We start from the raw sequence: 27,971 nt of genomic DNA, 5'->3' as shown, positions 1-27,971 counted from the left end.
TCTGTTTCTCTTTCATCTCTCCTTCTCTCTGCTTCACTCTCCCTCAAAACGGAGAGCTGGTGGATCGCACTCTCTCTGTGTTTAACATTTGACACAACGTACTCTCGCTTCTGAGGGATCGCATGCTGTTTTTGTGTTGCGCTGTGATGGCTTTTTAAGTTTGGACATTGCAGGCTGTGTGTGTGTCTCTCTCTGTATGTATAATGTATGTGTGCATAAACATACAGTGGATTCGCAAAGTATTCAGACGCCTGCACTTTTTAGTCATTCCTTTATGTTGCAGCCTGGTGCTAAACTTATTTAAATTCAGTTTTTCCCCTAATCAAGTGCATCCAGCAAGGGGCGCATGCTCCCTGGGAATATGTTGGTTAGAGATTATTACGCCAAAAGTCTCTGTCTCTCGCTCCCTCATATACATACATATATATATATATATATATATATATATATATATATATATATATATATATATATATATATATATATAATATGTATATATATAATATACTAGCAAAATACCCGCGAAGTAGTGTGTTAAAGAGGTTATGAAAAAAAAAGGAAACATTTTAAAAATAACGTAACATGATTGTCAATGTAATTGTGTTGTCATTGTTATGAGTGTTGCTGTGTTTTATATATATAAAATACACACACACACATATAAACATATATATACATATACATATACACATATATATACATATCTACATATATATATATATATATATATATATATATATATATATATATATATATATATATATATATACATATACACATCCACATATCAACATATATATATACACATATATACACACACACACGCTTTATGGGTGATGATTGTTTTACTGTTTTTATCTTTATTTTATTTTATTGTAGAATGAACTCCTATCTGCGCACACCAGGGCGGCCGTGGGCAGATGCGTATGGTGTATTCACTCCATGTTATCGTGCATTGCGCTGTCAGTGGTATTTTTATAAAAGAATTTGAACAACATATAAGAAGCGTATAAATTATTAAACAGTAAAACATTAACATTTAAGAAGTAAAGTTACATGAAGTACTACTGCAGTGCCTTCGGGTATACCTCATTTTTTGTTTGCCCATTACATGCTTAAATGTATACATTTTTTGGTGCACCTACCCGAGAACACGCGACATATAACCGAGCGTGGGAGAAGCATGGATTTTAAACACGCGTTGAGTTCATCTGCTGGTCTCCCTCGTGGAATAACTGGTAATGTTTGACTAAAATGTACAGCGAGTAAAACGACATTACCTCCTATTTTTTTTTTTACGATCTCTGAGATCTTGCTTTTTTCGGTTCAAGGCTTCATAAGCTCTTTTATGTTGTATGGTGTACTTATCCCAAACCATCATCTTTGAATGTTGCAAGACTTTCGCCTTGTATGTAGATCGGGGTAATTACATTCATTGCATTCCTAGTCTGAATCACAATCTGATTGTATGGGTGGTTACCTGGCACTGTAGGGTTGCCACCCGTCCTTTAAAATACGGAATCGTGCCGCGTTTGAGAATGAAATTGCGCATCCCGTTTTGAATCAATACTGGACGGGATTTATCCCGTATTTTTTTTATCATTTTTTTTTTAAAGCAGCGTCTCATGCAAATCATCCCACACGCATTTTATGAAGATGCCTCCTTTCCTACTTTGGATTGGGTAATACTTGATGTCATCGTTAGTTTGATTCGTGTTTTTAACTGTCCAGTGAGGAGGGCGTGTCTTTTAAGTACAGTCTGTAAAGTGTTGGCAGTGAGATGTGGCGTCAGCGCCATAGTTGAAGCCCCTAACGTTGCGGTCAGCAAGTCGGCTAACATCCGCCATGTGCCGTCTTTCAGTTGCGAGAAGCAGATCATAGAATGGTTGAAACTGTTGCCCCTAACGTTGCGCCACGGCGTGTGCTTCGTTTATACCTCGTGTCTTCTCATTAAACTTTTATCTCGCGAATATGTTATTGCAATCCGCAGCGGGAGCGTTTCTATAAACTTAATTGAAAGTTACGTTTTACACCGTGCTTTGTTTCCCTTATGAACATGCTTGTACGCTTAACTCGCTCCGTTCTCAATTGTTTAATTAATTTTTTGCTCTTCGCTGTTTGCGGCTGTTCCTCCATTTCCCCCTACTTCGTTCTTTTATCTCGCGAATATGTTATTGCAATCCTTAACGGGAGCGTTTCAATAAACTGATTGAAAATAGTTTTGCATTTACCTTTTTAGTAAAAGGCGAGCTTTTAAGCCTGACAAATCACCCCGTAAATGCACACGTTTAATTGGACATGTGTTAATATGTATGGTTACACAGTATTAAAAGACAGTGAACAACGTCAGTTACCTTTCTTCCCGCGTTTGATAAAAGGTGAGCTTTTAAGCCTGAGAAATCACCCCGTAAATGCACACGTTTAATTGCACATGTGTTAATATGTATGCTTACACAGTATTAAAAGACAGTCAAAAATTAACGTCATTTACCTTCGTTCCCGCGTGTGACTCGTGCTGTAAATGTCTTCCTTGTTTTTAGTTCACGTGATTACGTAGGAGGCGTGATGATGCGATACGTGACTCCGCCTCCTCCATTACAGTGTATGGACAAAAAATATGTTCCAGTTATGACCATTACGCTTTGAATTTCGAAATTAAACCTGCCTAACTTTTGTAAGTAAGCTGTAAGGAATGAGCCTGCCAAATTTCAGCCTTCCACCTACACGGGAAGTTGGAGAATTAGTGATGAGTGAGTCAGTGAGTCAGTCAGTCAGTCAGTGAGGGCTTTGCCTTTTATTATTATAGATATATAATATATATATATATATATATATATATATATATATATATATATATATATATATATATACACTGTATATATACTAGGGGACATTACCTACTCGCTTCGCTCACCAACTCCACGGCCTGCACTATTCACTAGCCTCTTTGCAGTTCTGTCGCTCGCGTATGGGGATGTGGATGTACAATTTAACTCTTTGAGGGCTGAGCACACAAAGCAATGGTTTCACACATAAATCAGCATAAAACATCTTTTGACGCATGCCATGGCTTACCTCGACGCCCGTTCGGTGTCTCTGGCAGTAGCGGCTGCGTAGGTTGCAGCTCGATAACCAGCAGGAATACGCACAGCAGTAGCAGTCGTAGTGTGACGCAATCTGGTTTGTACCACTTGTCATCATAAGAGGCGGCCCTCCCAGGTGAGCGTTGGTGTAGGTGCATTAGCTACACGGACATGTTCAGCACCATAATCAGCTGACGCTGGTCCCTCCCTTTCATTTTCAATCTCCAGATTACTTACAATCAAGAAATGACAACTTGGAGTCCAACTCTGCGATATGATACGTAAAATGTCGTCCACAGAGTATTTCGTTTTGCACCTTCGCTTTGGTATTTCACCAGATGTCGAGGCCATTTGAGGGATTGTTGTTTGCTCTTCACTACTCATGCACACGCAGGAAATCTCAGTCAGATCAACAAAGCTAATTTTAAACAGGGACGAACTAAAATATAACAGCGAGTTTTGTCACAGTTTACAGATGATTACCGTTCTCTACCCCTGAATTTTGACAAAAGTCGACATCCGCCCTGAAAGAGTTAGAGATTTTAATTTTTATAGGAAGTTTTACATTTGCATCCACGCAACGTATAACTGCCCGTGATTGAATTTCGTTTCTTTCTCTCTATTAAATAAAATGACTTTTTTGAATGTTTGGCTCTGAGATTGGTTAATTCTTCTTCTTCTTTCGGCTGCTCCCGTTAGGGGTGACCACAGCGGATCATCTTCTTCCATATCTTCCTGTCCTCTACATCTTGTTGTGTTACACCCATCACCTGCATGTCCTCTCTCACCACATCCATAAACCTTCCTCTTCTCCTTTTCCCTGGCAGCTCTATCCTTAGTGCCCTTCTCTCATTGTACTCAACATCTCTCCTCTGCACATGTCCAAACCAACGCAATCTCGCGTCTCTGACTTTGTCTCCCAACCGTCCAACTTGAACGGATCCTCTAATGTCCTCATTTCTAATCCTGTCCATCCTCGTCACACCCAGTGTGAATCTTAGCATCTTTAACTCTGCCACCTCCAGCTCTGTCTCCTGTGCCACCATCTCCAGCCCATATAACAGAGCTGGTCTCAGTACCGTCCTGTAGACCTTCCCTTTCACTCTTGCTGATACCCGTCTGAGATTTGTTAATTGTCTTTGCAAAATCTTTTCTAACGGGAAACTGTTAACATTTTAATATGAATGGCATATCAAGTTTGGTATCTAATGTTATCCCCTGGAGATGTCCTACATTACCTTTCTTGGATACATCCTTCTTTCTACAGTAATTTGTCCAGTGGAAGACCGGACAGTGTTAATGGTTGAAGTTATTCTACAGGATTGTAAGTTGATGTTTTCATCTTCTGCACCATCACCGCCAACTGTTTCAGCAGAGTCTACTCATACACGTTTAACCAATTTGCCGTGTAACTGATCGTCATTTTTGGCGTTACTTCGTTTTGACTTCCTCGTTTCTCAGTGCTAGGATTGCCCATGTACTCATTTCTTCTGTTGATAACCCTTCAGGATGAAATTCTCCAATAAGATTTGGACATAATTGGACATAATACGTCTTCTTTAATTGGGAACTTAAAGTGAGGAAAATGTAAAAATGTATAAGAGCTGAGAGAGCAAGAAGTGTGTCTGACAAAAGCATTCACACCAATGAGAGGTGAGAGGACCAGGGGCATGAGCATGGCTGAAAAATGATTGAGGAGGACGGGACTTGAAAAAATCTCATGGCAAAAGTCTCGTTTCGCGGGATTTGCAAAAATCTCTTCCAAAAAGTCTCGTCTCGTCTCCTAAAAAGTCTTGTCACGTCGAAAGATTTTTATACAATAGAGAGATATATAGTAGCTGTGTAAGCCCAGGCTCCTAGAAACCATGGATTCTGGCACTTCAATCAATCAATCATATTGGCTGTGCATTAGCAGCTAAGCAAAGTTCTCTTTCCTTGGAGGTTTCATTCTGCCTATGTGCTCGCCCCCCTTGTCTTTCAGTGGCTAATCGAGATTCTGTCTCCTCAGAGGTTTCGTTTTGCTGACCAGCTCGCCTCCATTGTCCATTCGCGGCTAAGTGAGGTTCTCTTTTTCTCGGCGGTTTCGTTTTGCCGATGTGCTCGCCTCCATTGTCTGTCAGCGGCTAAGCGAGTTTCTCTCTCTCTCCTCAGAGGTTTTCGTTTTGCCGATGTGCTCGCCTCGCTTGTGTATTTGTGGCTAAGCAAGGTTCTCTTCGGCGACAGAGTCACTTTCTTTGAGCTTCATGCTGTAGCCTCGCACTTCCGGGCCGGACAGACAGACACACACTACCACGCATTGACATTTATATATAAGATATGTATATATTGTATAGGGTGGCTGGGTGCAGGAATGACACACAACTTGATCAATATCTAGGGCACCAATTGGGTTGTCCCATTTTAATATATAGGAAAACTAAATCAGAGTTATGCCCATCTTGGCATCATTGCCCAGGCTTGTGGGCCAAAAGAAAAGGGGAAATTTCAAAAGGTTATCTGTGCTTTCAGGAGCTCCGTGTCATCCAAAAGACAACACCTTCCTGGAGTCCGGGGTCTTTATAGTCAGTAAACCGCAAGGGGCAGAGTTCGGTGTTCTGATTGGGCGGTTTCTCTTTGCTACTTCCTGAATGGCGTAAGGCGGCCCATCTTCGAGGGCACTTGGAAGTGCTCCACGACCTTCTTCCAGCACCCGGAAGTGTTGCAACCAAGAGCTCAGTAAACATCCAGGCACCCCCTGGTGTTAGCCATGGGCCCCAGCAGGGATGAGCTTCCATGCAAGCCGGGGGGGCTGCCCTCTAGTGGCAGCACGCCATCTACAGTGGGTTCAGAAAGTCTTGGGACCTCTTCATCGTCTGCACACTTTATTGTGTTGTAGATTTCATTGTAAATGGGCACATTTGCCATTTGTGCCCATCAGTCTACACTGTCTATACAGGGGTGCTGGAGAAGAGAGTTTGGTCGATAGTCGAATCTCGTATTCAAGAGGAACAATGCGGATTCTGTCCTGGCCGTGGAACACTGGACCAGCTCTACACCCTGGCCAGGATCCTGGAGGGGCATGGGAGTTTGCCCAACCAGTCCACATGTGCTTTATGGATTTGGAGAAGGCATTCGTCCGTGTCCCCTGAAGCATCCTGTGGGGTGTGCTCTGAGAGTACGGGGTACAAGGCTCGTTGTTACGAGCTATTCAGTCCCTGCACAGGAGGAGCAGGAGCTTGGTCCACATTGCCAGTAATAAGTCGGACTTGTTTCCTGTTGAGGTTGGACTCCGCCAGGGCTGCCCTTTGTCACCGATTCCGTTCATAAGTTTTATGGACAGAATTTCTAGGCGCAGCCAAGGAGCGGAGGGGATCTGGTTCGGTGACCTCAGAATCTCGTCTCTGCTATTTGTGGATGACATGGTTCTGTTGGCTTCATCGGACGGTGACCTCCAGCTCTCACTGGAGCGGTTCGCAGCCAAGTGTGAAGTGGTGGGGATGAGAGTCAGCACCTCTAAATCCGAGGCCATGGTTCTCAGCCGGAAAAGGGTGGAATGCTCTCTCCGGGTTGGGAATACATTACTGCCTCAAGTGGAGGAGTTCAGGTATCTCGGGGTCTTGTTCACGAGTGAGGGAAGAATGGAGAGGGAGGTCGACAGATGGATCGGTGTGGCATCTGCAGTAATGCGGGCTCTGCAACGGTCCGTCATGGTGAAGAGACAGCTGAGCCAAAAGGCGAGGCTGTCGATTTACCAGTCGATCTACATTCCAATCCTCACCTATGGCCACGAGCTTTGGTGTAGTGACCGAAAGAGCAAGATTGTGGATACAAGCGGCCAAAATTAGTTTTCTCTGCAGAGTCGCTGGACTTTCCCTTAGAGATAGGGTGAGGAGTTCAGTTATCCAGGAGAGACTCAGAGTAGAGTCGCTGCTCCTCCGCATTGAGACCTAGGACTCGCTGGAGGGATTATATGTCCCAACTGGCCTTCGAACGCCTCGGGGTCCCCCCAGAGAAGCTGGAGGAGGTGGCCGGGGAGAGGGAGGTCTGGGCTTCCCTGCTTAGGCTACTGCCCCCACGACCCAATTTCGGAGAAGCTGTGGACAATGGATGGATGGGTGGAGTCTACACTCAGTAATCCGTAATGACAACGTAAAGACGTGTGACCAGAGCAGTGTGCAAATTTATTAACAATCCAAAACTGGCGTCTCTCCTTCATGGAATTCTTCAGAGCCTTTCGCTCTGGCCCTCCAGTTTGTGCTCAGGTGCCTCCGGTTTGCTTTCATTCTCCTTGGCTGGAGTCCACCTGTGGCACATTAAAATGTTTGGACATCACTTAGAAAGGCCCACACGTGTGTACCCCGTGGATAGAAGGACCCCCAATTCACACTTCAGGTCAGGACTAACACCAAGCCATGCAGTCCAAGGAACTCTCTGTAGACCTCCATGATCAAATTGCGGTGAGGCGTAGATCGGGACAAGGGGGTAAAAACAATTTCTACAGCTTTGTGGCCTCAACAATTGAGCAATAGAAGACGTTTGGGACCACCAGCAGTCTTCCTAGAGTCGTCCATTCCAGCCAAACTGAGTAATGAAGCAAGAAGGGTCTTGGTCAGGTGGTCACTCTAAGAGAGTTTCAGAAGACCTCTACTGAGATGGGACAACCTGTCAGTGGGATGACAGCAGCACTCCATCAATCAGGCGTTTATGGGAAGATAGCAAGAAGAGCCTAAAGTCAGGAAGGTGACCAAGAACACAAGGGTCTCTCTAATAGTCCTCTGGGTTAACCTGTAGGAAGGACAACCATCTCAGCAGCCCTCCATCAATCAGGCCTTTATGGAAGGGTGGCCCAACAGAAGACACTCTTGTGTAAACGGCATATGACAGCGAGCAGGAGGGAAAAGAGTGTCTGCCATGATGAGACAAAAATGAAACTCCCAAGCACTGTGTCTAACGAAGACCAGAGACTGCTCCTCACCTGCCGAATCCCATCTCTAAAGTGAAGCATGGTGGTGGCAGCTTCACGCTATGGGGGTCACAGGGACAGGGGGACTGGTCAAAAATGAATGCAGTCAAATCCAGAGAGGTCCTTGAAGGAAACCTGCTCTAGAGGGCACACCACCCCAGACTGGGGCGATTGTTTCACCTTCCATCGCTACAATAACCCAAAGCATACAGCCAAGACGATGCTGGAGGGGCTTCAGGACAAGTCGGCGAACAGCATTTCAGTGACTTGAACCCCATAGAACATGTGTGGAGAGACCTGAAGATGGCCGTTTACAGACTCTTCATCTTCAGTCTGACGGATCTTGAGGGGATCTGCCAGGAAGGGTGGGATCTGCTACTCAAATCCAGGGTGTGCTAAGCTTGTAGATATTTACCCACGAAGACTCAAAGCTGGAATTCCTGCCTAAGGGGCTTTCACAAAGTACTGAATTAAGGGTCAGAATACTTCTCTAAATAAGAGACTTCAGTTTTTTAAATTTTTAATAAATTTGCAGACCTTTCTGAAAACGTGCCTTCGTTTTGTCATTATGGGTTACTGCGTGCAACAGTGGCAAACGTGTCCATTCACAATAGAGTGGGCAGAAAGTGAAAGGGTCAGAAAACATTCCGAATTCTCATTAAATGGTTTAGACATCTTGTAAATGAAAGCGGGCTCAGCAACTGAACAAAGTGAATTAAATGAAGAGTGGATGCACTTTTTGGAAGCTGTGGACCCCCCAAACTCAGGCCAACCCAGGGGTCCACTAACTTCATTTCCTGGGTTTCGCTTTGCACTGCTCACATGGAGACCTCCACTGCTTGACTGGGAGCTCACGTCCATGTTTCCCGTCAAGATCCCCCGCTAATGAATGCGGTGTATTATTCTGAATGGCAGCCCATCGGCTTCGGTGGAGATCGTGGCTCACAGGTGGAGAAACGATATCCATTAATGTTACATTAGAAGAATACATAAGTCCTTTGTGCTACAAAAATGGATGTCTGCAGACTTGTTCAGAGACATTGGGTAAACAAGTAATGGACTGAAGGACCCATCCTGTAACTCCATGAGGTATTCCGGTGTGAAAGAAGATCGCGATATGAAGCGCATCAGAAAAGCACAGGCGGCTTTAGCTGTCATTACGCATTTTTCATTTGTAAAAGCTGGAGAGTGACTTGGTTTTAAAAATTCAGTGCAGTCCTTTCACCGCACAAGAGCGCTCAGCGAGTCCTAATTTGTATTTGTGACAGGCGACACCAGCAGAGCGCCGCTAACGTCACCACTTGCTGTACGAGTGACTCGCCAGCGCTGGTGGCTCTCCTGTTATCTTTACGGCAAATTCACATTTTAATGTGTTATCTCGTGTGCTTTTGAAGTTTTACAAGGTGATCGTTCTAAAGGTTGCTGTGTTTTTTAACGCATCAGTTGACCGAAATTGAATCCCGTCAGCTGTTCAGATGTGGAAACAAACTTACTGCGCAAGCGTGCGTCACTAAAGTGAAAAAATGGCCAGCGCTTCCGAGTGAAGAAAAAGAAAAACTCGTCTCTTCTCAGTCGTCTTTACCTTCATGTCCTACGGTGGCTTTTAAACTAAAGGGGTATCAACACAAAACAAGTTAATAATTCTTATATCGCTTCTTGGGGAGGCTGTGGGTAGCGCTGATGCCTCGCAGTTAGGAGACCCGGGTTCGCTTCCCGGGTCCTCCCTCTGTGGATTTTGAATGTTCTCCCCGTGTCTGCATGGGTTTCCTCCCGGCGCTCCGGTTTCCTCCCAAAGTCCAAAGACATGCAGGTTAGGTGGATTGGCGATTCTAAATTGGCCCTAGTGTGTGCTTGGTGTGTGTCCTGTGGTGGGTTGGCACCCTGCCCAGGATTGGTTCCTGCCTTGTGCCCTGTGTTGGCTGGGATTGGCTCCAGTAGACCCCCGTGACCCTGTGTTCGGATTCAGCGGGTTGGAAAATAGATGGATGGATATCGCTTCTTCTCATCTTTTGAAAAACTGAACAATTTAGGATATGGCTTTTTATAAGATTAGTGCGCACCGTGACATGTTATAATTAAATTCGAACCCACTTAATATAATTCGTTATCGAGGAGGATAATTAATTACAATCAGGGCTGAGTTAACCATTAAGAAAAATAAGCAGGTGCTTAGGGCGTCAAGGAAGGGGGCGGGGGTTTACCACCACAGAAATATTCCATTGCCGGATTTACCGTGGACTTACAGTATATGGATGGTGTAAAAACAGGGCTCCCACGTTTAATGAAAAAAAAAAATTATAGAGTAGTCTCGGACCCACTTAATCCAATTAAGTATCGGGGATAATATGTAATATCCATCCATCCATTTTCCAACCCTCTGAATCCAAACACAGGGTCACGGGGGTCTGCTGGAGCCAATCCCAGCCAACACAGGGCGCAAGACAGGAACCAATCCCGGGCAGGGTGCCAACCCACCACAGGACACACACACACACACCCACACACCAAGCACACACTAGGGACAATTTAGGATCGCCAATCCACCTAACCTGCATGTCTTTGGACTGTGGGAGGAAACCCACGCAGACACGGGGAGAACATGCAGACTCCACGCAGGGAGGACCCGGGAAGCGAACCCAGGTCTCCTAACTGCGAGGCAGCAGCGCTACCACTGCGCCACCGTGCCGCCAGTATGTAATATAATATAATATAATATAATATAATATAATATAATATATTATTATATTATATTATATTATATTATATTATATTATAATATAAGCTGCTGCCTCGCAGATAAGAGACCCGGGTTCGCTTCCCAGGTCATCCCTGCGTGGAGTTTGCATGTTCTCCCCGTGTCTGCGTGGGTTTCCTCCCACAGTCCAAAGACGTGCAGGTTAGGTGGATCGACGATTCTAGATTGTCCCAAGTGTGTGCTTGGTGTGTGTGTGTTTGTGTGTGCCCTGTGGTGGGCTGGCGCCCTGCCTGGGGTTTGTTCCCTGCCTTGTGCCCTGTGTTGGCTGGGATTGGCTCCAGCAGACCCCCTGACCCTGTGTTCGGATTCAGCGGGTTGGATAATGGACGGATGGGATGATATAATATAACTAGAGGCCTTCGCCCCTGCTTGCTTCGCTAGCCAAATCACACCCCAAAACCCAACCAAAATCTCCCACCCAGCGCCATTTCGCACCTCTGTTGCTAGCATATGTAGATATCTCTTTCACCAAACAACAAATCTTTTATTTCTCATGGATACGCCTCTTAACTGGGAAGAAACACTATGTTTCCCTGATGGCAACACTAATTAGACGATCAACACGTCTCCGACTTTAACTTTAAAGCCAAAAAAAATATTTGATCTCTTTTCGCTGTTCTGTTATTTCACCGAGTAATAATTTCCGTTTGTTTGTGCTAATGCGATCTTTACTATCATTTTTTGAGAGTTTCAAATTTTAGAACTTTCATTATCTCTAACCTGCTCTGCATGTGTGTCGCGCCAACGTTTTTGAACCTCTTTAATGACGTTCTACAGTTTCATCTACTCTTTGTCTTTTATTTCCGGCCCTACGCCTGGCTAAATCTCTTGGCACAAAGTCTTGTCTCGTGGGACTTGAAAGTATCTCTTTGAAAAAGTCACGTCTCGTCCCAGGATTTTTTTATATAATATACATACTATAAGTGGGTCCAAGTATATTATATTATATTAATCTAATTCAATATCAGGGAAATAATTCAATGTAAAATAATATAATATTCTCAGAGCCACTTAATCCAATTAAGTATCAGGGGGATTATACAGTATAATACAATATAATATAATATTTCTCGGACCAACTTAATCCAGTTAAATATAAGGGAAAATGATACAATACAATGCAATATAATATAATATAATATACAATACAATGCAATATAATATAATATAATATAATATACAATATAATGCAATATAATATAGGGATGACCAGAGTTTATTGTCAAACACAAACTTTTTTTTTCCGCATATTGCCCACCGTCACTAACTATCCCAGTGCCCTTAATAAGAATGAATTGCGCTAAATTGAGTTGAACTTACGTTCATTTATTTTAGCTGCTGTCTTTATTTCACAAAACAATGTACTGCAGAAGGCGACTTTGGATTCCCAGACTTCACCGTCAAGCCCACGTTTCGCCGTTTGCTGGTTGGCAGCCCAGTGGACGAGCAAGGGGGCCCTTCCAATAGGCATAAAGCCGTACACTTGATGCCCACAGTGTATACATTATTACAAATGAAATATTCAAGTCATTCTTTGGGTCAGGAGAGGGGGCACAGTATCAACAGTCCATTAATTATTCTTTATTGTATGTAAGGTTTTTTCTTCTGTCATATGCAGTTCTTCAGTGCAGAGATGCGGACCACTTTTACATGAAATGAAGAATTTCACAAATGTCTGGAATATTCCGCATGCCTGAGCTGGGCTGCCTGAATGGCTTTCCAGATGAAGAAGCTGGGAGTTGGGGGAGGGGTGGGGGGGCTCAAGGGGTTAAGACATTCAGGCTTTTTATTATGCTGAGGGTCTGCTTATTACATTTAATTGTTAAATAGTTTTAAACTTTAGCGCTCGTGATCAGCTGCACTTTTGCATGGTGCCTTCACATTTACTGCTGTGTGAGCCCTTTGTGTTAAAAAAACGCTTCTCCTTTTCAGTTCCTCTCTGTTTTATTTATTTATTTTTTGATTTCCTTATTATTTTTTTCTGCTGATGGCAGCAGATTTGAGGTGTGCTTCTTGCAGCCCAGTTATCCAAGGCCATGTTTACTAGCACAGTATCAGCTTCCCATTGCACAACCCCAGCACTGCACCCTCTGTGGACTGGCATGTCTGACCCCCCCCAAGTGCTGATGCCACGGCTTTCTTAGGTCCTTGCGTAATCCTGCTCCTGTTTTCAACAATCTCTATCAACTTCCTCAGGAGAAAATCCATCATAATTGGACAAAGCGGAATGTGTTTTGTACCCTGAGTCTCAATCTTTCAACATGCCCACGCTTCCCTTGTAACCACCTGGCATATTTATTACTCTTGGATGAATTTATGGGGAACTTTTATGGAGCTGGAGGATGACACAATGCTGCGTTACCTCTAATGTGCTGTATGTCTTCCTATCTGCCTCTATATGGCACTCAGCTCACGTAAACCCACTCCATATCCTGCATGAACAGAAAGAACATCCAAAAAATGTTTCTGACCAAATAGGGGCTTTCTGACGTAACACGTAGTTGTTGTCTTTGAGAGAATAATTATGACCCGTGTTTTGTATGGCACCTCTCTGCATTAAGCACAAATCTAAAGTGTGGTTTTAAAGCATGAAGGGGTGTGCACAGGGCAAGAAGAGGGCATCAGACACGGACACAGCAGCATGAAAAAGAGCGAGTTACACCAAGGGTGGGTGGACACCTGCCATACCACCCACTAAAGGGCATACAACCCTGCAACACTCGCACTTAAAAGGGAGTGAGACTGGGGCATCACAAGTGGGACCCTAGGGGGGCTCACTCTCCCAGAAGGGAATCAATGGGATGTGAAGTGACTTGTCCAGGGGGACTCAACCAGTAGCTTGTTAGATGTCATTATCTATCTATCTATCTATCTATCTATCTATCTATCTATCTATCTATCTATCTATCTATCTATCTATCTATCTATCTATCTATCTATCTATCTATCTATTATATAGTGCCTTTCATATCTATCTATCTATCTATCTATCTATCTATCTATTATATAGTGCCTTCATATCTATCTATCTATCTATCTATCTATCTATCTATTATATAGTGCCTTCATATCTATCTATCTATCGTAAGAAAAGACCGACACAGATTCACACAGGAGGCACAGGTAAAATAAAATAAACTATTTATTTTTCTTCAGCTGGAGGGCACGTTTTTCCCGTAATCCCTCCAGTCACAACACAGTACCAAAGCACAGTATACAAGTAACACCAAGCGCTTATACTCCTCTCTCTGGCACCACCACTCCTCCCTGGCAACCTCGTCCTCTTCCTCCCGACTCTGGCCGCTGAGTGGTGGTCGCTGGCTCCTTTTATAGTTCACCCGGAAGTGCTCCAGGTGCTTGATCACAGAGTTCCGGCTGCACTTCTGGGTGTGATGGGTACGCTGCCCACATGGGCTCATGAGTCCCAAACACAGCACCCCCCGGCGGTGCCTGCAGGACCCAACAGGGCTGCACCCAACTCCAATTCCCATTCTCATGGAGCCCTGTGGGAAACAGAGGCACTGCTCCACCCCAGGGGGACGTCAATCTAGCGTCCAGGGGGAGGTATTGCAGTGTCCAGGGCTGCTCCCCTTGAATATAGTGTGCAGGGGCGTTCTGGCTGGGCATGAACCCCGGTCACCTGCCACACTATCTAATGCCTTTCTTGTTAATATATCTACATTTTTAATCTTGCCCACTACACTTTCTGTCTATCTACTAGTTTCTTGTTAATCTGTCTAAATTTTAATCTTGCCTACTATACCATCTATCTCTCTATCTGTCTATTATATTGCATCTTTATCTATCTATCTATCTATCTATCTATCTATCTATCTATCTATCTATCTATCTATCTATCTATCTATCTATCTATCTACAGTGCATCCAGAAAGTATTCACAGCGCATCACTTTTTCCACATTTTGTTATGTTACAGTCTTATTCCAAGGTGGATTAAATTCATTTTTTTCCTCAGAATTCTACACACAACACCCCATAATGACAACGTGAAAAAAGATTACTTGAGGTTTTTGCAAATTTATTAAAAATAAAAACATTGAGAAACCACATGTACATACATGTGAATACTTTCTGGATGCACTCTATCTATCTATCTATCTATCTATCTATCTATCTATCTATCTATCTATCTATGATATAGTTCCTCTCACTTTCTCCCTATGAGCATTATGTAATGCTTTTCCACTCTATCCTTTAATGAGAATTATATAGTGCCTTTTCTGTCTTTTATCTCACACGGTAATTAACCAAAATTCTATTAGTCACAATCTGTGAGTTATGCCACTTCATTTTAACCTCCCGTTTTTCCCCTCGGTCCTTTTTCATACCTACAGTGCTCTGAGGCTGTAAGGAGAAGACATGATGAACTCCAGTCTCATTTATAATTTGTACGTGCAGTGTGCGCACTTAAAGTTTTCAAGTGTGGATGGCAAACTACAAGTTTCAAAACCGTGTTGTCCACTGAAGGTCGATTTGCTTAAATTTACTGAGGCTAAAAGAAAGATGGAATGCTTAGGTGAGCCGTCCTGTGGCAGCAGCAGGAGTTTCGTGCCTGAGCGTGCTCAGGGCCGTCTTAACAAATGGGCACAGTGGGCATGTTTCTGATGCCTATCGTATGTTTCTGGCTTACTATCAAACCTGGGGCCCCATCACACTACTTTGCCCGGGGGTCTATGATACTGGTAAGACGGCCCTGAGTGTGCTGTCAGTGTCGGCACAGCTAATATAAAGTTTTAGCTGCAAATGAGATTTGTAAACCAAAGGAGACCATTTAAGAGGAGCTTAATGGCACGGGGCTCGCTCTACTGCTTCACCTCTCCAGGCCAGGACGCAGTGTGAGTGTGTGTATGGGTCTGTATGGGGGCTTTGTGGTCCTTCCATGTTTCAGAAATATGCATTTTTAGATTAGGAGGTGTGTGAGTGTGCCCTGTGTCCAACTGGCAGTCCATCTCAGGGTCCCATTGCCTTGAACTGGGTGATGGATGAATGGAAGACACCATTGAGTCCGGCAGGCATCCAGTCTCATTAGCTAAATTGTCCCAATGTCTCATGCAGAGTAAAAGGCCTGTGATTATTCATGTAATGAACACAACTGCGACTGCGGCAGGTCCGTCGTGTAGCACACCCCGCATCACTCCAGTAGAAGACGTCCTTAGAGGGGAGTCTGTCATATTTTTAAAAGACAGGTCTTCACTAAACAGAATGTGCTTTGCCCCTCCGGTAAGAATCTTTCATCGCTTACATGCTGCCTTTATAGCCGTTTGGCATATTTATTACCTTTGGCTGTGGTTACGGAGTAGAAGCTTATTATTTTTTTTCTCTTACCTCTAAAATATATCATTTTTTGTCCCTCTATTCACTAGTCTGTAGATTTTCAATGTGCAGCACATTAACACAATCTGTGTGCCCCTTGCAAACAGAAGGAGTCCTTTGCCAGTTTGGAGTCTAGCCATTGTGGCCTGCAGGGGGCGCACAAGCTCTGCAAACCTGACCCAGACAGAGGCAGACCTAAGTTCAACAACACACACGGCTTTTATTCTCTTGTGGGAAACGCTTCTCAATAGTTTCCCACTAGCCAGCACAATGCACTTTCTCTTCTTTGGCTTTTATTTCTCTCTGTCCGCCTCCACTCTTCCTCCAGCAAGCTTCGTCCATCTTCCTCCTGACTCTAGGTCTTGGAACAGTGGCAGTGGGCATCTTTTATCCAGCACCCGGGATTACTTCTGGTGGCCCATTAGCATGGTCTGGAAGCACTTTTAGGTGAGGCAGAAGCCCGACTGAGTAGCGCCAGCCCTGGGCGGCACCCACAGACCCAACAGTGCTGTGCCGAACTCCAACTCCCATGAACCCCTGTGGGAATCTGAAGCACCACTGCAACCCAACGAGGGCTGCCATCTAGTGCTCCAGGGGAGATAATGTCCTGTGTATGTTCTCTCCCCCAACCAGGTCCTTCTATTAAGGACACCCAACCGTCCGCCACACCATTTTGAAATTAGTTTTTCCAAAGCAGGGTTACAAGGAATGTGGGATCCATCCCAGAAAGCATTGGACACAAGGCAAGAACAATCCCTGGGCAGAGTGAACACATTGCCATTCCAATTAACCTGCGTGTCTTTGGACTTAAGACCAACATACATATAGGATCCATCAGAGACTTTGCCTCCTCATCCATCATATCCATCTAGAGACCACACCAAGCCAAAACCCCACCAGCACCTTGCAGTCTTTGTCATTCCTCATCCACAATGCACATCTAGAGACCACAGCAGGCCAAAACACCACCAGCACCTCAGTGTCTTTACCCCCCTTATCCATCATGTCCATCTAGACACCACACCAAGTAAAAACCCCACCAGCATCTCAGAGTCTTTGCCCCCCTTATCCATCATGTCCATCTAGACACCACACCAAGTCAAAACCCCACCAGCACCGCAGGGTCTTTTCCCCCATTACCCATCACATCCATCTAGACACCACACCAAGTCAAAACCTCACCAGTATCTCAGAGTCTTTGCACCCCCTTATCCATCATGTCCATCTAGACACCACACCAAGTCAAAACCCCACCAGCACCGCAGAGTCTTTGCCCCCCCTTTTCCATCACATCCATCTAGACACCACACCAAGTCAAAACCTCACCAGTATCTCAGAGTCTTTGCCCCCTTTATCCATTATGTCCATCTAGACACCACATCAAGTCAAAACCCCACCAGCACCACAGGGTCTTTGCCCCCGTTATCCATCACATCCATCTAGACACCACACCAAGTCAAAACCTCACCAGTATCTGAGTCTTTGCCCCCCTTATCCATCATGTCCATCTAGACACCACACCAGACTCCAAACCCACCAGCACCTCAGAGTCTTTGCCCCCCTTATCCACCATGTCCATCTAGACACCACACCAAATAAAAACCCCACCAGCACCACAGGGTCTTTGCCCCCCCTTTTCCATCATGTCCGTCTAGACACCACACCAGGCTCCAACCCCACCAGCACCGCAGGGTCTTTGCCCCCCCTTTTCCATCATGTCCATCTAGACACCACACCAGACTCCAACCCCACCAGCACCTCAGAGTCTTTGCCCCCCTTATCCACCATGTCCATCTAGACACCACTCACACTCGGTTCATTATTTATGTAATCAAGCATTTGCAACAACACCTTAGATTTCATTAAAAAAAAAAAAAAAAACGAAGAATTAGAAGAAGAAGAAGAATGATCTTTGGTCCAGTAATAAATCTTGATGTCAATATAAGAGTGTTATGAATTCATCCCACCAACGCCACTAAGCAGATTAATGATATTCCGCTTTAGTCAGGGCCGCACTTCCAAAGTTGACGTAAGTTTGTCTTATCAGCAATTTGCTCCTCGTCCCTTTTGTTTCTTTCATTTTTGTTTTTTAAATGAGGTCTCGTTATGCTTTGTGTAGGGATGTGTGTTCACCCGCATTGCTACTCCAGCCGGGTGGCATTCACATTTTTTTTTTTTTTTTTTTGTTAGTGCGTCGTTCTTTCAGAGAGCGTAGGCTGTAAAAGAACACGATGTGCTCAATAATTAACAGGCATCAAAGGTCCTGATGCATGCGGCGTTAAGAGATGGAATCTGGTGGACATCCCAGGTATGTGGGGTGTAAAGACAGTTGACAAGTAGAGCTTCTGCATCGGCCATTACGGTTCTTTCAAGTCGTTATTAGCAGAATTTGCTTATGGAGACTGGAATATCTGCTGGTTCGACGGGCTCTTTTAAAAGGCGTCTCATTGTGAGTGAGGGTGGCACAGCGGTTAGTGCTTGCTGTCCCATGGCCCTTGAGAAAAGACTGAGCATCAAAAGATGGGGAGACGCTGTCAAAGGTACAGAAAATACAGCCGTGTGAAAAAGTACATGCACCCCTTGGATATCTGAACTGCGAAACAATAGATCTTCATGAAAACGGTGCCTACAGATAAAGGTGATGCACTTGAACAAAAACACCAGGAATGTTTGCCTTCTCAATCATTTATTGAACAAAATTATCAATTGAAGTAATGGTCTCCTGGGGAAAAAGTAATGCCACCCTTGGCCTCAGAAGCTGGGGTTGCCCGCTTTAGCAGAAATGATCTTCTTGTAGGTGTCTTCCACCTGTCCTCGACATCATCTCTGTGAAACTTGTGACCGCTCCTTTATGTCGGATTCCTTCAGTTGCAAGACGTCTGGGGGTTTTCTTGCAGGTTCTGCCCATTTCAAAAACCCACCACCCCCTCACCAAGCACCACCAATCATTTCGATGGGATTTAAATCAGCGCTTTGACAAGCCCAGTCCATACCCCTACATTTCTTCTTCTTCTTCTTCTTCTTCTTCTTGGGTCATCCCTTATCATTATCATTCATCGTGTTGAAATTTCCATTTCTGGTTCAACTTCAACTTTCAGACAGGTGGCCTTACATTCTGATCAGACGCAGAATTCATAGTTTGCTCGATGACTGCAAGCTGCCCAGGCCTGCGAAGGTCTTCAAGAGCTCTTTTGATCATGGCATGACGACACCACACACGTCAATAACAAAGGGAACATCAGACCCTCGATGTTTGCGGTTGAACTAAGACAGTCAGGTCCACCAGCAGACTCCCTAAGGAGGTTGATGAATTCAAAGTGGTGATGAGTGTAGTGGTGGGCTTACCTTTTCCACATTGACTGATCCACATTTTTGTTCATTTAGATTATGAGAATCAATCCACCGTGACAGTTTTATGTACATCACCTTAATCTGTAGGAACCGTTTGCATGAAGATCTGTTCAGATACGTTGAAAACGTCAACCGTTTCCGTAGGTTGTTCTTACTCTTTCACACGACTGTAAATCCAAATTAAGAGTAAGAAGGAGCGGATAAGCCAAAAGACAAAATGCAAACTTGACACAAAGTTCTAATCAGAAGTGATGTATTGACGGGTCGTTAACCATAAATGGCTTCTTCAGCTCTTCTCCTTTCACTCCCAACGGTGGATTTTTCACAATGGCCGGGTCTGACAGTACAGAGGGCAGTAGATTTATTTTCAGTTTTACAGAGCTGCGCTTGTTTAGACCAATTCACTGAACACGTGTAACATCTAAAGTAACAACAGTAATCAGACATGCCACCATGTCCTCTGAGCTCTGGTACCTTCCCAGACGCCAAGAAGAAGCCAACAGTGCACACTCAACTGCACACCCACACTACCTCATGCCAGGCCATTTTGGAGATGCCAGCCAACCTCACCTGTATGACGTGCCCATAAAAAAACCCAAAAACAACCGAGGGGAGAGAAGTGGCAGACTGCATACTGGCAGCGTTTGCCCTGGAATTTGAACGCAGATCTTTTGGGCTCTCATCACTGCACTTCTCGGACATCTTTACATAACCGTTGACGGGTTTTTGGTTTTTTTTCAGCCTTCAGACATAATCAGTCCTCAAACTGGAAAGATTTCAAAGACGTGCTCTCCGTGTTCAGCGAGGCGCCCACCCAGCTTAGTTAACTGCATTCCTGAGATTCAGACGCTGTCTCTGGGATGCATTTATCTTCATTTTCTAGATCTTCATTCATGTCAGGATATTTTATGATAATCTGATTTAACTTAAACGAGGTGTGTCAAGGCTTGTGCTCCAAAGGATAACAACAACGCTTATCGCTCAGACAGTTATGACAAAGAATCTCTTTTTTCAAGTAGTCTGTTTTCATTTTCCCTCGGCACGACTGCCAGCACTCATTAAAAGTAAACTGGAGCTCGAAACGGAGAGCAGCTTGGCCGCATCTGAGGTAGTGATCAAGGGAAACACCTCAATGATCTCCGAGACTCTGCGAAACAGCGAGTGGTACAACGGCGGGGCGCCCCTTACTCAAATCAGGACGCAGCTTTCTGGTGCTGGTGGGAAAGCACGCAAGGCAAGAAAGTGAGAACTTGGGCCAGAAAGAGCAAACTGGTTAAAGTCTGTGACACGGAGATCGGTTACACATAGCGTGTGTGTGTGTGTGTGTGTGTGTGTGTATTTACTTCTATATCTATGTATTTATTTATTTAAGGAGCTTACATAAAAACCCAAATTTCCCTCTGAAGACTAATAAAGGTCTGTCTATCTATCTGAATTTTTAATCTTGCCTACTACACTATCTATCTATCTATCTATCTGAATCTTTAATCTTGCCTACTACACTGTCTATCTGAATCTTTAATCTTGCCTACTACACTATCCATCCATCCATTATCCAACCCGCTATATCCTAACTACAGGGTCACGGGGGTCTGCTGGAGCCAATCCCAGCCAACACAGGGCGCAAGGCAGGAAACAAACCCCGGGCAGGGTGCCAGCCCACCGCAGTACTACACTATCTGAATCTTTAATCTTGCCTACTACACTATCTATCTGAATCTTTAATCTTGCCTACTGCACTATCTGTCTATCATCTGAATCTTTAATCTTGCCTACTACACTATCTATCTATCTATCTGAATCTTTAATCTTGCCTACTACACTATCTATCTATCTGAATCTTTAATCTTGCCTACTACACTATCTATCTATCTATCTTTCTGAATCTTTAATCTTCTCTCTATCGAGTGAAACACCTAATTAATCTCCTGGACTTTGCAAAACACTTAGTGGTACAATGACGGGGTGCCATTTCCTCAAATCAGGACACAACTTTCTGGCATTGGTGTGAAAGCACATAATACAAGAAGAAAGTGAGATCTTATACCAGAAAGAGTAAATGTTAAATTCTGGTTAGTGAAACGGAGCTCAGTTAGTCATAGTGTGTGTATGTGTGTGTGTGCATATGTGTGTGTGTGTGTGTTTATTTAATTATTTAAATAGCTCCTATAAAAACCCAAATTTACTCCTGGAGACAAATAAAGTAACTATCTATCTATTGTGAAATTAAATAGCCTTGACACACGAAAAAAGGTTTGGGGCAGCCACCCGTTTATTTGAATCCTGGCTACAAAAGGTCAAAATGGGTTGCACAGATGTGTACAGAGTTGAGTCCAAAACAGAACTGAATCGAGCCCCGGAACCGAAAGTGACGCTATCGGACTTGGGCAAAATTTTACTGTGTCTGGTCTGCAAAGATAAAAGAGGCCGGTTTACTGCACCCCATCACCCCCTGGCCTGGCGTGGAATTACCGTCTTTTGGTCCTTCTAGCTGCCTCCCATCTATCCTGCCTACTATACTACAGTTAATGTTTATTTATCTATCTATGTAAGGCGTCACTCAAGAAAGGATGGGGGTTCCTCAGACTGGACGATCTTCCCTCCTGACATGTTTGTCTCGTGTTGAGAGGTGCTGTGCTGAATAGGTGACCCCAGTCTGAGGTGGCACACATGCTGGAGAAGGTTTTCTTTCAAGGTCCCCCCTCTGTATTTGGTTGCATTCATCCTTCCCTCGATTCTGACCAGTCTCTCTGTCCCTGCTGCTTGAGGAGTCCCCATAGTGTGTTGCTTGCCACCACCATGTTTCAATGTAGAGATGTTATTGGGCAGGTGAGGAGCACTGACTGGTCTTCAGCAGACATAGTGCTTGGTCTTCTGCCTGAAGAGTTCTGTTTTTGTCTCATCAGAGCAGAGAATCGTTTCCCTCGTGCTCTGTGTCATATTCCATCTACTGTACCATGAACGGCTGAATGATGGACTCCTACTGAGATGGTTTTTGTCTCATCAGACCAGAGAATCTCTTTAAATATGTTCTCAGAGTCATTTAACTGCAATGTGGAGAACGCCAAAGGCCTGCTTACTGGGAGGGCTGCTGAGATGGTCATCCTTTCTGACAGGTTCACCCTTCTCAACAGAGGACTATCAGAGAGACCCTTGTTTTCTTGGTCACCTCCCTGACTTTAGGCTCCTCTTGCTTGGCTGGCCCACTCTAGGACACGGTGCTTGGAGTTCCATTTTTGTCTTATCAGGGAAGAGACTCTTTTTCCGTCCTGCTCTCTGTCATATGCCATTTACATAAGAGTGTCTTCAGTCTGGCCAGCCTACCATAAACATCTGAATGATGTCCTTCTGACAGGTTCACCCATCTCAACAGAGGACTATTAGAGAGACCCTTGTGTTCTTGGTCACCTCCCTGACTTTAGGCTCTTCTTGCTATCTTCCCATAAACGCCTGATTGATGGAGTGCTGCCGTCATCCCACTGACAGGTTCTCCCATCTCAGTAGAGGTCTTCTGAAACTCTCTTAGAGTGACCATTGAGTTCTTGGTCACCTCCCTGACCAAGGCCCTTCTTGCTTCATTACTCAGTTTGGTTGGAATGGACAACTCTAAGAAAGAGTCCTGATGTTCCCAAACTTCTTGCAATCCACAATTCTTGTGGCCGCTGTGCTCCTGGGCACATTTCAGAACTTTAGAAATGGCTTTATCCCCTTGTCTTGATTTGTGCCTCACCACCATTTGATTGCAGAGACTGTCAGAGAGTTCCTTAGACTTCCTGGCTCGTTTTTTTGTGCCGATATGCAGTGTGAATTGTGGGGACATCTACACACGGGAGGGCCTTTCTAAATGACATCCAGTCGATTCAGTTTACCACCGGTGGAACTCCAGAAGGCTCTCGAGGAGAATTAAAGCAAACAGGATGGACCTGAGCACAATTTGGGTTTGGGACACGGCAAAGGGTCTGAAGACTTAAATAAATGAGAGATTACAGTTTAAGATGTTTGATACTTTTGCTAACCCATCAGAAAGTGAAGGGATCTCAGTACTTTCAGGGTCCACTGGATAATACAAGAGCGCAATATCAGACGTACAGTTAGACCACGTAAAGTTCTATTTCCAAATCGGTAAATGAAATTATTCGGCAGCTTATTGATGTTCGCAGATGCCGTCAAAAGTGAATCATCCAGACTGTTTGTAGCAAACTCTTCAAGAAGCAATAAGCAGTGTGCTTGGTGTGTGTGTGTGAGTGTGTGAGTGTGAAAACTGACAAAGTCTTGGCAAGGCTGCCTCTTTGAACGGCCCGTTGGACTGACACGGCAGAAGATGTCCACGGGGTCGCTGGAGATTTCTCCTCCTCACGCCTGAGATGCCTTCAAGCTTTGTGCAGATCCTTTCTTCTCTTTTCAAAGCTTTTGTCATTTGGTGTCAAGCTGGACTCTCTGCTGGTTGTCTTGGCAGCTCATTTCACTTTTATTTAAGCAACAATATTGTGTTTCCTGCAGCTGTTCAACCTTCCTGCAGACCTCTCATCAATCATCCGTTGGCCGCCAGCGCCCTCTGCATCCAGTAGCTTGCTCTTTGGAAGTCTGGCCCTAATTGATTGTCCAGGATTCACTCCGTCGTACTAAATCAGCTTGCCAGCACTGCGGTGCCAGTTGTGCCAGGCTGTGCCTTTGATCATCATGTGAGGTAGTGATAGGTAATTAAAAACTGGTATTTATCTCTGGAGTGAAAGACGTTAACGTACTAAATCCATCGCCTGGCATTTCCTATCCTTTTAAATTCCGAGATTCCATGCCAGCAGGCCTGGTCGGCGTGAGCCTATTTCACTTCAGTCTTATCTCTTAACTGACCCCGTCGCCTGCTCGTTTGGAGGACTTGTAGTGAGTTTTCTGCTTTGGCCCCATCATTTACACTTTGAAGCATTAATAAAGTTATTTGGTTCATGATATATTTAAGAAACTGAGAGAAGCTCATTTATTCAGTGAATCGAGCAATCTGCTCAGCCCTGTCGCTCTTACAATGCCAGCTGGGCTACAGGCAGGAGCGGCACTTGAAGGGCAACTGAAAAGAGGGGCAAACGGGAGACCAGCTACCAGCAGCACACTTGTTAAGATTCAGCAATCCTTAATGGTTTATTGTAGTCCTAAATGGCTGTGTTACGTGTCTTCAGTTAGATGCAAATGACAAAGGAACCAGGAGTGCCCATCAAACCTGTCTTCATTTCCACCTCCGTGTACTCATCGTGAACTCTCTGGTTTAACCAAACACTGCAGGGGAAAAAGTGAAGGACTGAGAATTACACATCGGTTTCAGGCTACAAATCATTTGGATGAAATCCTTAGGCAGGAAAACAATAATCTACCGTATATAAGAATGAACTGACATGGCAGAATGAAAATAATAACAAGCCATAAAACAAAACAGGATCTGTTATTAGAAATAAGCAAAAAAAAAACAAAAATCCTGCAGCCACTGTGACCGCTCAGGGCCAACTTTACAGCCCCCTGCTCTAAACTAAAGCAAGTGATATTAAGACTAATAAAATACTATCTGTCTAATGTCATGCTTTTCAAGTATCTATCTATCTATCTAATCAAACTAAATATTATATAGTGCATTTCACATCTGTCTGTCTGTCTGTCTATAATAAAATTCTTTTCCTTTGAATTTATCTAAATTTTTAATCTTGCCTACTACGCTATGTCTGTCTATCTGTTTGTCTGTCCTATGAGTTTATTGTTAATCTACATTTTTAATTTATCTATCTATCTATTATATTGTGTCTTTCTAATCAAACTATATATTATATAGTGCCTTTCGTATATATCTATAATAAAATTATTTTCCTTTGAATTTATCTAAATTTTTAATCTTGCCTACTACACTATGTCTGTCTGTGAGTTTATTGTTAATCTACATTTTTAAATTTGCCTACTATACCATCTATCTATCTATTATATAGTGTCTTTCTAATCAAACTGTATATTATATAGTGCCTTTCGTATTGATCTATAATAAAATTATTTTCCTTTGAATTTATCAAAATTTTTAATCTTGCCTACTACACTATGTCTGTCTGTGAGTTTATTGTTAATCTACATTTTTAAACTTGCCTACTATACCATCTATCTATCTATTATATAGTGTCTTTCTAATCAAACTGTATATTATATAGTGCCTTTCATATCTATCTATAATAAAATTCCTTTCCTTTGAATTTATCAAATTTTTTAATCTTGCCTACTACGCTATGTCTGTCTGTGTATCTGTTTGTCTGTCGTATGAGTTTATTGTTAATCTACATTTTTAAACTTGCCTACTATACCATCTATCTATCTATCTATCTATCTATCTATCATATAGTGTCTTTCTAATCAAACTGTATATTATATAGTGCCTTTCGTATCTATCTATAATAAAATTCTTTTCCTTTGAATTTATCTAAATTTTTAATCTTGCCTACTACACTATGTCTGTCTGTGTATCTGTTTGTCTGTCGTATGAGTTTATTGTTAATCTACATTTTTAATCTTGCCTACTACACTATCTATCTATCTATCTATCTATCTATCTATCTACTCTTTGTTGATTTATAGCAATCCTGTCAGGTCAGACTGTGAGGCATAACATCAAAAACAACCTCTTTTCTTTCTTTCTTTCTTTTCTTTCTTTCTTTCTTTCTTTCTTTCTTTCTTTCTCATTTATTTATTTTCATTTTTCGTTTTTTTTTTTCCACAACAGAAGGTAGTCAAAGTGGAGGCCAGTTTCAAGGCCGGCCATCAGAAGTGTGGTCCCAGTGGCAGAGCCAACACCACAGTCAGCAAGGAAGTGAACAGCATGGTCACCAGCAGCAAAGCCAGACCGAGGTTTTCCAGGTAAGTGTGTGTCTGTTCATTTTATTTTTCAGTCATTGTGGGCACTTCTTAGAATCAAAATATAAAGGCTTGAACTAGGAAGGACAAATCAGTGAGTAATCAGTCAGTAAGTTCAGAAATGCGTCCTCCCTCGATGTTGCTGGCCACGTGAAGGGGGCTCCTGCTAAGTCCCACTAAGAAGTACGGATGCTGCCATTCCTTCAGAGTAAAGTCCCTGCTTCCTCAGCTCCATTTTTTGCCTAACTGATTTCCTTATGTGTTGCTGCAGGACATGTTACCAATGCCTGGGGACCCCACACAAGGGACAGCCAACTACAACATTGAGGATTTCGCCGACCTGGGCATGTTCCCACCATTCTCTGAATGAAAGAGGACGTCCACTCCACATCTCGTCTCGCTTAACCGGCCTCTTTTCGAGCTTCGAATGCACTTGAGTCCAAGAACCCGCTGAGACCACCTGAACGCATTTACTTTGTCTTGAGCCGATGGAGAGGGGTTGCGGGGGTAAGAATTGTGCCGAATTTGACAAAGGAAGCGGTGCCATGTGTGTGCCATCGGTCTCTTCAGACCTGCCTGAGACTCTCTGTCTCTCTCTCTCCTATGAAGGTGGGAGTAGAAGGTGATGACGTGTCCCTCTTATTGTTTGAGAAACTCTGGAGGAGGGGGGCCCCTCTGCCCATGTCGATAACGCTTGCCACCAGACCTTACTGCCTCATCACGTTTAAAGCTGTACGCAACCACGGAGACTTTTCCTTTCGTGCCTATTTCAAGCCGTGAATGAGATTTTTGCCGCCGAGCTTTGGTGTTCTCAGTAGATGTAGAAAAACGCTGCAAACCCGCGCTAGTAGAGTGAGAATAAGAAAAAGGTGAAAAGTGTGCAATTAGAAGGAAATGCGATAAGGGATCGAATATATAACTGGACACTAACACCGGAGGGGAAGGGTGCACATTTTTCGAAAAATGTCAAAACTGTGAACTTCAGCCCAGCTAAAATTCTTACAATCAACATGTCGTAATTAAATGTATGTAGTGTATGCGTCTTGATATTTCACACTGAGCTCTAATCTGTGAATGTAGTCGTTGATTTCTTTTTTCCAGTAATTTGTAAATATCAAACATTTTTGTGATATAAACATTTCCTTTCCTCCATTGCTTTTGCATCTCGTGCCGAAAACGCAGCCAGAGTTGCGCACAATGTGAATTAATAGTTAACTAACGGTCTTTAGTTCTTCGGTCTGTTAACATTAAAATATATGTTTAGAATCGTACGACAAATGATGTGTGATATGTGTGTCTGTATTTTTTTTGTGTAACTTTATAAAGGACAATTGTGAATGTGCCAATAAAATCTGATTGCGTATGCCTGGTTTGGATTTCAGTTCATAATCTGTGCGTTCGTCTGGTTACCAGTTCGGGAGTCTGTCTCTGCCACGTGGGCACAAGGTGAGAAGAAGTGTTGGGTTATGTGAGTCACAATGGCACATGCACATCCTCCATTGTGAGCGGGTTATGTTTTTCGGTTGGATTTTTATTGTCACATACACTACGAGAGTAGGGTGATGAATGAATAAATGCAACAAATAAGAGTAGCAGAAGACTGGTCGATTGACCGTGGTGCGGGACATACAGAT

The 27,971-nt window shown here is 43.7% G+C and overlaps 1 protein-coding gene across 2 annotated transcripts in view; it reads left to right on the top strand.

Moving 5' to 3' along the window:
- The window catches only part of arnt2 (aryl-hydrocarbon receptor nuclear translocator 2), a 229,334-nt gene extending 201,634 nt beyond the window's left edge, over positions 1-27,700 (top strand). For both annotated transcript variants that reach the window (XM_051920432.1, XM_051920431.1), the window contains exons 18-19: positions 26,207-26,340; positions 26,609-27,700. In XM_051920432.1, the coding sequence (XP_051776392.1) occupies positions 26,207-26,340; positions 26,609-26,707 (233 nt within the window). In that variant the 3' untranslated portion in view covers positions 26,708-27,700. The remainder of the gene's footprint in view (positions 1-26,206; positions 26,341-26,608) is intronic.
- The last annotated feature ends 271 nt before the right edge of the window (positions 27,701-27,971 follow it).

The sequence above is a fragment of the Erpetoichthys calabaricus genome, chromosome 17, assembly GCF_900747795.2.
Source record: "Erpetoichthys calabaricus chromosome 17, fErpCal1.3, whole genome shotgun sequence".
NCBI lineage: Eukaryota > Metazoa > Chordata > Cladistia > Polypteriformes > Polypteridae > Erpetoichthys > Erpetoichthys calabaricus.
This window is presented reverse-complemented; position numbering and strand designations above follow the sequence as displayed.